Below are 12,435 nucleotides of genomic sequence, written 5' to 3'. Positions count from 1 at the left end.
GGATTTCTTGCATTCTTTTTTTGACAGTTATACTTTTCAGTGCTTTCAGTCTCAACACCTTCAGGGTGCTGCAAGTTTCCTTATAAAGAATCTATATCATGTATGACATTTTAACACTTTTAGAGATCAAAATGGTAACCATCTCATCTATATATGCTGCATCATCAGCAAAGTTCCTCTCCCTGGCATTTTAGCAAGTTTTTGTGATATAACCTTTTTTCCAGCTCAACAAAGCTCATACATTGGCATTTCCTGTACAAATTTATCAAAAACAAATAGCATTCCTAACACATTTAGATAGACAGCTATGCCTCAATTGACAAGAAAGAAAACCGTGAACACAACTTTTCCACCAGTAACAGACAGATTGTAATCCCTCCATCAGCACTTCTATTGTATTTACTGTGTTGACAGAGACAACAACAGTTTTCAAAAGGGCATCGACTCTCCATCACAAATGTGATTCACGGAGCTAGCTGGTTCTCTTTGTGAGAGCTGTGTTGAAGGAAATTCGCAAATTTAACTGGGGAATGAGATGTTATCGATTATCTAATCAGAACACCACAAGATATCTTTAGACCATGTCCATATGCCAGTTATTAATGCATAAGCTGTATACACATGCACTGGTTTGTTATTCACCTCCGCATTCATTGACCTTTCAGAGGGCAGGAGGAAATGAGGTCAACACAATGCCTTAGGCTGGAGGTCAGAGCTAATATAGCAGAGAGCTGAGCAGAGCTAGACAGCATTAAAGACACAGAGGTTTGTCACAGCTGAAATATTCTGTTTTTGACTGAGATAAACATCACCAGCTTTATTTTTCCTTTTGAAGTGTCAAACCTGACAGTGGTGGATGCATCTTGTGCATGCCCAATCTGTGTTGGCATGGCAACAGACTCCCCCCAGTATGTGTTTCCCCCCAGTATGACGTTGACCATGATCCCCTTTTTCCCACTCCCCTCCTCCCTGCTCCCTACTCCCCTCCTCCCTGCTCCCCACTTTCCTGCTCCCCTCCACCCTGCCCCCGCTCCCCTCCCATCCGCTCCCCACTCCCCTTCTACCCACTCCCCTCTCTCCTTCTTCCCAGTCCCCTCCTCCATGCTCCCCACTCCCCCCCCTGCTCCCCACTCCCCCTCCCACACTCCACTACTCCCTAATCCCCACTACACTACTCCCTGCTCCCCACTCCCCCCACCTGCTCCCCACTCCCCCTCCCACACTCCACTACTCCCTAATCCCCACTACACTACTCCATGCTCCCCACTCCCCCCCCTGCTCCCCACTCCCCCTCCCACACTCCACTACTCCCTAATCCCCACTACACTACTTCCTGCTCCCCACCACCCTGCTCCCCACTCCACTACTCCCTCCTCCCTGTTTTCCTTGGGATGGTCTCTGTTTCTATAGTCAAGGTCAATTATTTCAACTTTAATTGTTTTTGACATTGTTGTAATTACATGTCTATGATTACATTTACAATAAATCTTTGAAGCAATAAAATGACTACTAAATGCTAATATATTTAACTGCTGGCTATGCTCCATAAAACAATCAAATTAAACAAAACATAAAAAAGGTGTTCTATTCAATAAGTAGATTTTCGTGTGGGTTTTAAATAATATTGCAATAAGCATTCAATTATTTTCAATTTCTCACATAATTCTTTCTCCATTACTACTACAGATATATCATCGACATTCAGGGCTGTTTGCATGTGCGTAGAGAACCTTTGAACAGATGAAAAATTACCTTTGAAACATCTTGCTGTTGTTTTGTTTGTTCATTTCTAACCAGTTCTAACTATTCAGTTCATCAATGATTCCAAGAAAAATATGAGTGAACCCATTTCCTTGAAAGGGAAATACGTGTGCCACTGTGCATTTAACGTTGCACTATGCAGAAATCGCTTCGCATTTTCCTGGTTGCTAAAACTCTAATAGTTCGCCTAATTTCAGTTTATGTGACAAAATAAGTGTAGAGAATCATTGTATCTAAACCGCTGTGAAATATATTTTCCATAACCCAAAATATTGTTGTTTCAGCTGTCTGAAGCTGGTGTACAAAATCGAAAGTAAAGATGCAAAAACAAAACCTAAGAACGGGAAGCATAGAAATAGCACACATAGAACAGATATACCGCTTCTTAGACTAGCTTTCAAGTAGAATGATAGATCTATAACTCAGTTTTCTATGTGAATTTTGTTGGGTCGCCCAAAAAGTTACAAATTGCCACTTTTAAATGCTGCTAGTTTAACCTCCAACCTGGCAGCCTGATCCAATAACATTGAAGCCCTGAACTGTATTTTTAGTCCCCTAAAATGGGGGGACTATGTACAAAAAGTGCTGTAATTTCTAAACGGTTCACCCGATATGGATGAAAATACCCTGAAATTAAAGCTGACAGTCTGCACTTTAATAACCCCATAGTCATTGTATCAATTCCAAAGTGCACGAGTGGACTATTAGATGACCGTCTGTGAAATTACCACTAAGCTTTTACATTTAATGAGAATATTCCGAAGAAAAAGGCAAAGCTTAAAGGGTTAGGATTTGTGCTTTTGCTGAGTTTGTTTCTCCATGAAGTTGCAGTGTTTTGAAGGAGAGTATTCTTATGAGGGGATTAAGTCAAGGTCAGTGGTGCTTAGAGCTCCCTGGCCATCAGCCGCAGCCGTAGCAGCTGTGTCCTGTCCTGTCCTCTCGTTTGAAGATGTCTATGCTGAGGTTCTCACAGGGTCAGAGTCATTCAATCCATCACTCTATCAACTATTAAAACTACTGTATCACATCGTAACATATCTTAAAAAAATTAAAAAATTAAACTAACCAACCCACTGGGCACAGAATCGCAGATGTCAATTCAACATCTATTCTACGTTGGTTCAACGTAATTTCATTGAAATGACGTGGAAACAATGTTGATTCAACCAGTGTGTGCCCTGTGGGAACCATGTCATTAAAATAAAATAATTCTCTATAATTTGAAGCTAGAATTTTGTAGTTTGTAGATGGTGGTTTGCATAGTCGTATAGTTTAATGCATTAATGCACACACTAACACTTTTAACACACAGAGGAAGCAGTGGTTGCTGTCTGTTGGTGTTCTACATTAACGTGTGGATGCTGGTGTTGGGTGTCTTCTCTTATCTTTCTCTCACAGACCCAGTTTTGCTCACAGCACATCAGAGGATGCTGCACTCCACGTGTCCTGGCCTGAAAAGCATGCCCCCCCCCCATCCAGGTAGCCTAGGCTCCGTGACAGACCACAGACATAGGGGATTCTACAGGCTGACTCCTGGAGGCACTCTGGAGTTCCAAAGATTTATAATCCAGAGGTTCTCATCACTAACCCACAGTTACTTAGCATGTGTCACAAGGAGATCTCCTATCTGTACGAAAGCCCTCAGTGCAGACAAAATAAAACGTTGAGTTTACTATTTTTAAATGGGGTGTTGTTCGCAGTTTTGTATAGGCAGCCATCTAGGTCCATTGATATGGGGACTACAAAGACTTACTGCTGGATGTCACATTGCATTGCCCCAGATAAAGAAAAAAGAGGAGATCTAGCTAGACACATCCTTTTTCAAGTGTCATCTTTGTTTTCATGCCTTGTGCACCTGGGACCGGACGCAGGCTCCATGTCAAAGCTTTAATCCAATAAAGACTCTAATTCTTTCTCTTTGTAGCATGTCATTTAATAATGCTCGCCTTTTTCTGTGAGCGTGGTCATAGCATCCTGGCTCATCACAAGGGGAATTAAGAGTGATTAGAGGCTGGGGTTGAAAGCGGACCCTTCTGAACTGAAGCCTTGTACTCATCATCATCCCATGTGGGGCCTGGGTATAGCCCTCCACATTACAACCAGCCCAGGTCATGCTTACTAATCAACTCTACCAGTCCACTATTAGACACTGACAGTGCAGTGTTCCATAAGAATATACAAAGAATAATATGTAAGAATTAGTCAGGACAACCGTTTGGAATAGAATACCATTGAATGATAACATTTGTATTCAAGCACATCAATGTTCTCAGCTACTGCTGACTGTCAATACTTGTTGCGAAATATGTGGATATCGTCGCATGCTGTAAAAATGTAACTGAAAATAGCCTTCCTTCCTGCTGTGCAGTCGTTTACAATATACAAATGTACAGAGCAACTGTATTAGATAACAGGTGTGGGTAGCTGGCTGTTCTGGTGAGCAGCAGCAGTGATTTATAACATGCAGAGCCCCAGCACACCCAGAGCCTGATGGCTTCTCTGGCACCAGTACACCACCAGAGCTCCTCCAAACAGGCCTGATGGATCTCTCACTGCTGCACCGCCCGCCCGTCAACTCAGCTACACTGGGCTTCCCCACCTCCACGTTCAATCTTCATTTACACTCTGTCTGTTTCTATTTGTTTTATTGTGATGTGGTTAAACAGACTGCCAATGATTACATTATCAAATACAAATTGTGTTTTCCTTCAAACAGGGACAAGTAATGCTCTGGGAAATATTTTCATTCTGCAAGCAAAGCATTTCCATTAGTGTGTAATCAGAGTGCCAATCTTTTTACAGTCTAATATACTGCCCTTGTGTCAATGGCTTGGTAATCAACCATCTTAATAGCTGCGTTCTTTTAGATGGTAGCTACAGTTAACACAAAGCTCAGCACTGATCACTGAGATGATGACATCCCTACTGTGTGTCTGTGTGAGTCTGTCTGTGTGAGTCTCAGAGAGGAAATCACTGTGTCAACAAAGCAACGCAGACCCAATTTCAGACAATTAACTGTTGGGTTAAAGGTAACCGTTTGCTCTTCAATTGTTAATGGACAGCTAAAGCCAAAGTCAGGGAAAAGTTACTGGACAATGTTAGAAACAGGCCATGACATTTCTCACATCTGTTGATGCCATGAAAAATTGCCCAGGAAAAAGTAGCCTCAAAGTACATTATGCTGCACATCGGAGATATTCTAGAAAGAAGATGATAGTCAAGTAAGTCAAAGTAAGTAAGCCAAAGTGTGTTAATTGGAACTGCAGTGCAAACCATCCGAAATAACACCGTAGTCTGTTCACCTCATAGCAGTAGAAAAAAAACGAACAAAATGAACAATGGTCTTACCTTCTACTGCTTTCTGGATAACTGTATGGAATCAGAGAAGACAGAGAATCATTAGTATTGGTGACTGAAGTACATTGACCATCTATAAATGAATAAAGATCAGCACCAAACAGTTAATGCTAATTCTCCTGGGTCTAATTAACATATACAGTAGGCCTCTAATTACAACACATACATTAGGCCTCTCTACAGACCTTTATAATCTATACAATATAACTTCTAGTAATGATTCTGATCCTCAAAATACACATTCAGTAGGCAATAGGCATCTCTTTGAAACAGCATCTCTTTAAAATACTAGCACGTGCAGTTTTTCCCCACCTGCTGTACTAAAGCAGATTTATCAGAGGATCACTCATAGCTCATCATCCCCACATTGAGGTTCTATTGGATATGAGGCACATTATGAGAACAGGACATGGTCTTCTAGGAAGATTGTATGTGTATGTTGTTACATGATATGATTCAGCCAGTCAAGCCTATAAATACCATATCAATACATACCAATATACTGTATCATTATATGATTACAAGCACAGACAAATTACAAGCCAACAGAGTTAAAGATGCACTGGCACTGACTCACAATGGAACGGGGCAGCCCGCCATTGACACGCACACATACACACACATTAGGGACATCTCGTCATCTTTGGGGAAATATTGTATGTTATAAAGGTCCAAACAAAGTTCTCTGTGGGAACATAAATGGAGGCAATGATGAAATAAATGATCCCCTTAAGGCAGGAGAGGGGAATCCTGATTCAGTCGCTCAACGGTTTGGAAGAGGCCCAACGGTTTAAATTCCACATTACTTTCACCACCATTCACCCCTGGTAGTTGACTAGCAATGCCTCTGAAGTAGTGGCCACAGAGATCCGAGACCACATCAGCTCACTTCCCCTGTGACGACAGGAATCTACAGACGGCAAAACACAGCCTCACACAGACCTAGTGTGTAATGAAGCATGGAAAGCCCCAGATTGCCAAGCAATAAGTGTCTGAGGGGCGGATGTCAGAGTTGAGGGAGGGAAGGTGGGAGTCAAGGCAGTGCTTTGCCTTGGTGATGGGTGAGTCACAGTTCCACTTCCTCGTTGGAGACGACGACGCCATCGTGATAATGAGGGGAAAGAGGCTGCGAGCAATGCGTTGTGTCAAGATCCTGGGGCTCAAAGGAATCTATACTGCTAGCCCTTAAAGAGGCTATATGAATGCCTACATAACTTACTGGTTTAAAGACCAGCGGATTGGATTGAATGGGAAATTGAAATGTATTCAGAGAGAAATTCATTTTCATTCACTACAGCTTGAGGAAGGTAAATTCAATTTCCCCAAATTGTGACAGATAAAAATGGAATAATGGGGCTATGTGTAATCTCACTTGAAAGGAAGGAGAAAATATTCAGCGAGAATCAGACCATACTGTATATACTGTCCTCCAAACAGTGAAAAGACAACCTCTCTGTGAGTGAGCATATTACAGAGCACGGCCAACTATCACTATAAATCATGAGAGTGCACAGGGTCCCAGTGATGAGAGTTCAGATACAGGTGAGTTGATGTCCCAGCATAATGACTGATCTGCCACAACATTATGGCAACATCTTATATGAATCAAAATGACTAATATTGATGAGACTAAACTACAGAGTTACAGGATCACAAGTGACTTTGAGGTTCGGTGTAACCTTTAAAGTTCCTGATACTCAACTTTCATCAGTCCAGAGCTTAACTTTCATACATCCAGAAAATAGATATGACAAACTGACACAACTCAGTTACAAGGTTTCTGATAAATAACCTGCACTGAATGTGGTCCAACTAATGCTTACAGTCTTCTGTTCTGAAAAAACAAATCCGTAAATAGCTAGAATGATTAAGCCCTGAGAAAATTAAAGCTCTATAAAATTCTAGGGCTAGAATCCAGATTCCTTAAAAGGACAACAGCGCTTTGTGTTCCGTCCAAGCCTTCATACAATGAGACAGACAGAGGCATTTGTCCTGCTTTCTAATTGTAATCCAATTGATGTGTACAGCTCTTAGAAGTTAGATACAGTATGCTGCTTTATGGAATAGTGAGAGTTGGCAGAATAAGTTCAACAGATGATGGTGGCGGCAGCAGGACAAGAAGTGAGATACACTGAGTTAATGGAAAAGATAGGATTGAAAACAACCAATAGACCCAAACAGGCAAATGTTGAAGAAATATGTGGAGAGGTCCGTATATCTTTTAATCTTCACTTGTTTACTTTGGCTTGCAACTTGGCACAATAGTAAAGGCCACGATGGAGTTGAATGCCAGTTATAGCTTAAACTGCTAGAGCCAATTTTACGTTAACAAGCTATTTCTCTGTCACTGTAAAACTCATTATGGCTAGAAGAACATTTAAAAGAGCTAGAAGGCAACTACAAGTGTTCCAAATGTAGGGTTCAAGCTGGGCCAACACCACGTCAGATGTTAGTTGTGTTATTGATTTCTTAACGTTTAAAAAGAGGAAGGGCCAATAAAGTTGACACAAACAAGGGACAGAGGTTTGTAAGCAGTGATTTGACTGGACGGGTGTCTCGCGTCAACTACTGGAGAAAACATGTATGGCAATCAGTGACCCCTGGTGAGCTGTTTCTATGCAGTTCAACCACATTGGAATAAATCAAAAAATCTTTGATCAGTGCTACATGGCACAAAAATATCCAGAAAACTTGTCAAACTAGGGGTTTATTCAACTATCAAACTCACAACCCTGGTCTGTGTGTATACTGAACACATTTTCCCATAGAGGAGTCAGGGTATCACAACTAACAACTGGGTCATCTTTGTTGGTTTTAAAAGCAACCATGCCATGCTCCAATAAATTGCTTTTTTATTTAAATGAAAAATGACATTTAGATTAATCTCCTGCAGGCAGACAAAGACAGTATCTAATACTGAATGACCTTGCGGAAACACAACACCCAATGTGTAGACACAGATAACATATTCAATTCCAAGTGACTTTTGAGACACACCGAATAGCTTTCATTGAATGAGATGAATGCTATACACATACCCACATATGTGTTTGAACAAGGAAAGCTTCTCTAGAGAGCTTGCTTTTTTTCTCAACCACATGTTTCTAAGAACAATGTGGCGAGAGCAGGACATGTGTTTAAGGTGCTGTCACAACTATTTTAAAATAAAATGCTATATAACAATAAAGACTACTATATGACAAATAACATCTGGTGTGAGGACAAAGCCCCACATTAATGGTGCTCCGTGTGAGGACAACCCACTGCATATGCTAAACTACATTACTTGAAGCCACAATACATTCCAAATACCTTCAAGTAAATAATTGGGGTAACAGTTGACTTGTTTACTATCTTATATGCCTGATAATGATGTATTATATTTATGTCAGACTGCAGCGCCGAAGATTGGCTCTGTCAGGTAACCTCTATAACAGCAACAGTTTGTGCATACTATATCCGTGTAAAACTCAGGCCCCTACTCATAACATACAGTACCTTCAGAAAGTATTCATACCCCTTGACTTAATCCACGTGTTGTGTTACAGCCTGAATTTAAAATTGATTAAATTGATTTTTTTCTCTCACCCATTTACATACAATACTCCATAATGACAAAGTGAAAACATGTTTTTAGATTTTTTTTGCACATTTATTAAAATGAAATACATAAATATATCATTTACATACACTACCGTTCAAAAGTTTGGGGTCACTTAGAAATGTCCTTGTTTTCCAAAGAAAATAACATCAAATTGATCAGAAATACAGTGTAGACATTGTTAATGTTGTAAATGGCTATTGTAGCTGGAAACAGCTGATTTTTAATGGAATATCTACATAGGCGTACAGAGGCCCATTATCAGCAACCATCAGTCCTGTGTTCCAATGGCACGTTGTGTTTGCTAATCCAAGTTTATCATTTTAAAAGGCTAATTGATCATTAGAAAACCCTTTTGCAATTATGTTAGCACAGCTGAAAACGGTTGTGCTGATTAAAGAAAACAAGGACATTTCTGTATTTCATTTTCAATAAATGTGAAAAAAAATCAAAAACATGTTTTCACTTTGTCTTTATGGGGTATTGTGTGTAGATGGTTGAGAAAAAGAATATGAATCAATTTTGAATTCAGGCTGTAACACAACACGTGGATTAAGTCAAGGGGTATGAATACTTTCTGAAGGCACTGTAAATAATACAACTCAGAGTTTCCTGCATAGCTTCCATGTCAGGAGCCCTAAAAAGGTTTAAAAGGCCAGCAGTGCATCAGAGAGGGATGGATAGCAGAATGAGTTGATTTGAATGCGAGCAGAGCAGGCCTACAGATTCCCCATGTCTTTGCATCAGAGTACATGAGTGCGTTCCCATTCCCTGGATTGGCTGGCAAATGATGTGTGTGTCAGAGGGAGACGTACGTACAGCAGACTGATTTATGTCCCTGGCCTACTTCTCCGCTCTGGTGAGGAGCGCTGTAATTGATTCTGACGCTCCTCTTGGCTCTGGGGGTAAAGGGTAGTCCAGATTCACCTGAGAGAGTTGACTGGGCCAAGGAGGCTGTGTACTGACTACGTGGCCATGTGATTTCTTGACAGATGCTTTGTCTTGGAATGGCTACACATTTCAGAATCCTTTTTCTAAGGGACAAATCTTTGCCCCTTTGCACTCTGTCGGAATTCAGCAGATAACTAAATGTATTATTTTTACATTTCTTATGAGTCATATTTCTTATCATGTCTTCTTATCTTTTATCATCTCTTTCTCTCTCAGAGCTTTTGGCTTGCCCGATTTTGTATTCTAGGTGACAAATATTTTCTGCAGTCAAAGTGTGACACCACATTGGTATTCTACTGTATGTCTCTATTCAGAAAGACAAAAGGTGCGGTATCAGCTCACACAGAAGTCCTCCTCTGTGAATCAGAACACAAAAGGGAGAGTGGAGGAAGGGTTTAAACCTGATGCAGGCAGCGGATGACAGCCATGGCCATGTTATATTTTGACATGGAGGTGAGCATCGAGCCTATTGCTGAAATGTCATTATGTTGCAATAAGCTACAGTATTCTGTTCATATGGTAGCAATTATCTAGTATCAGGTAACAGCATGGTTTTAGAATGATGCAAGGTAAAGCCATTATGACATTATGACATTAATTGGCATTCTGAAATGATCAGAACAGGTTCACTTTTTTACTTCTATGAAAACATTCCCTTACACTCTGTAGGACGACTTTTACTAGCGTGAGGTTGCTACCCTGTAGTATATGCGAGTCGTAGCAGTAGAACAAAATGTCTGGGTGGTGGCTTGTAGATTCGCTTATTTCCCTTTAGCCATGAAACAGTCATCCACAAATGAGTTACGTGGGCCTAGCTAAACTAGAGAACATAATCATAATCAACAGCCTATCCAACAATCTCAGTCAAACCCCCTAAGCATTCAGAGACAGCAAGTCAAGCTGTGCTGAAATGTAGATAAACACAACTCTCCCCAAAATAATTAATGAAAATGTAAGTCTGTTCAGATAATGGCTCAGAATTACAAGTAAACCCCAAAGGAATCCCTCAAAAACCATCATTTAACTTCACAAAGCAATCAGTTTTACTGCTAAGGCATTCAAATGGAAAAACAGGTCCTTTCCATGAACTCATTCAGCTCATTTTGTATTTGGCTCACCTTCATGGCAGTACTTTCCCTTGTATCCAGTGTTGATGCAGTCACAGAGGACCTCTTCCTGGTAGATGGAGCATAGGCCTCTGTTGCTGCAAGGGTTCTGTTTAATGCACAGGTATTCCAAATCATTCTGAACATTCTGGCCATCCAGGAGCACCGGGAGGGTCTCCCCCAGCTTTAGGTTGGTGATCAGGCCCTGGAAGGGTGGCTCGTATTTGACAGTGCTGGACGTGAGGGCAGATAGGCGAACGTCTGGAGAGATGCCGCCTACGTAAAGGTCACTGGCCACCACCATCTCACTCCTCTTGGACTTGACCTCGGCCACCTTCTCCTCGTTGTCCACCACCAGGCTGGTCTCTCTGTAGTTGCGGGTAAGCAGCACGCGGTGCCAGCGCTGGTCGTTGACGCGTGTCTCCGTGTGCAGGGAGGCCGGCTCTGCACAGTGGATGGTGAAGCGCAGATGCAGCCGGCCGTCTGCGATCAGAAGCTCCAGGAAGTCACAGTTTCCTCCGTCGTCCAGGTAGAGCACCAGGGCCTTGCTGATGTTGGTCTTCAGAGCGAAGCTCAGCTGGCCTGTGACCTTTGCATCCCAGCGGCCGTACCGCGCCCACTGACCAGGGACTCCTTCGTACTCCAAAGCCGTGGCCATGACTGTCAACAACAGCCCAGTCAATAGCAGGGGCCACACGGCCCGACCTTCACACCTCCCCTGGCTGCTTATCATCTTCCCCTTCTGGCCCTAATCCCTCCAACTAGATCTCGTTGATTTTAATCCACCACCGCTGAGAGAGACAGGAATGATCTCCAGTCTACACTGTTGTTGTGTTTTCCCTAAAGTGTACAGCAATAATATTATTCAAATTCTCTTTAGCTTTGCCTCTCTATCCGGATTCTCTTCTTAGCCTCTCCATTGAGTTGAACAATTGGGAAATGTGTCACCTATTATCCAGAGAACCGGCTACAATAATGTTCTGGTGATATCGTAGAATCCATATGTTTTGGAATCTATGAACTAGCACATACTGTAGCCTACGTTTAGGAATCTAGGAACTAGCACATACTGTAGCCTACGTTTAGGAATCTATGAACTAGCACATACTGTAGCCTACGTTTAGGAATCTAGGAACTAGCACATACTGTAGCCTACGTTTAGGAATCTAGGACCTAGCACATACTGTAGCCTACGTTTAGGAATCTAGGAACTAGCACATAGCCTAGGTTTAGGAATCTAGGACCTAGCACATAGCCTAGGTTTAGGAATCTAGGAACTAGCACATAGCCTAGGTTTAGGAATCTAGGAACTAGCACATAGCCTAGGTTTAGGAATCTAGGACCTAGCACATAGCCTAGGTTTAGGAGTCTGGGACCTAGCACATACGTTTAGGAGTCTAGGAACTAGTACATTTACAAAACCAAGTGAAGTGGGGATTGTTGCAGAATGTTGAAGTGAGGTAGTTTGGGTGATGGGTCAGAAACAGAACAAACAACAAAACTAATTCAAGGTTTTCTGTTCCTCTTCCCCTCCCTCATCAACCAAATATCCTGGACTTCTTCCAGCAGCAGTCCAGTCCAGTCTGGTGTCCAGGAGCTAGCTAGGCACAGAGCCAAGCAGAAACAGGTGCAGGACCCATCTTCCTCAGTGTCCCACCG

General features: G+C 41.9%; 1 protein-coding gene across 1 annotated transcript in view; it reads right to left on the bottom strand.

Moving 5' to 3' along the window:
* The window catches only part of nrxn2a (neurexin 2a), a gene marked incomplete at both ends in the record, with an annotated part of 297,857 nt that extends 286,348 nt beyond the window's left edge, over positions 1–11,509 (bottom strand). Inside the window, 2 exons of the mRNA XM_084140346.1 lie at positions 5,110–5,130; positions 10,789–11,509. Of these exons, the coding sequence (XP_083996472.1) occupies positions 5,110–5,130; positions 10,789–11,509 (742 nt within the window). The remainder of the gene's footprint in view (positions 1–5,109; positions 5,131–10,788) is intronic.
* Between the last annotated feature and the right edge of the window lie 926 nt (positions 11,510–12,435).

The sequence above is a fragment of the Coregonus lavaretus genome (assembly GCF_964263955.1).
Source record: "Coregonus lavaretus genome assembly, chromosome: 24".
In the NCBI taxonomy this organism is placed as follows: Eukaryota; Metazoa; Chordata; class Actinopteri; order Salmoniformes; family Salmonidae; genus Coregonus; species Coregonus lavaretus.
The sequence above is the reverse complement of the archived record's forward strand: the minus strand, read 5'-3'. Positions and strand labels throughout refer to the sequence as shown.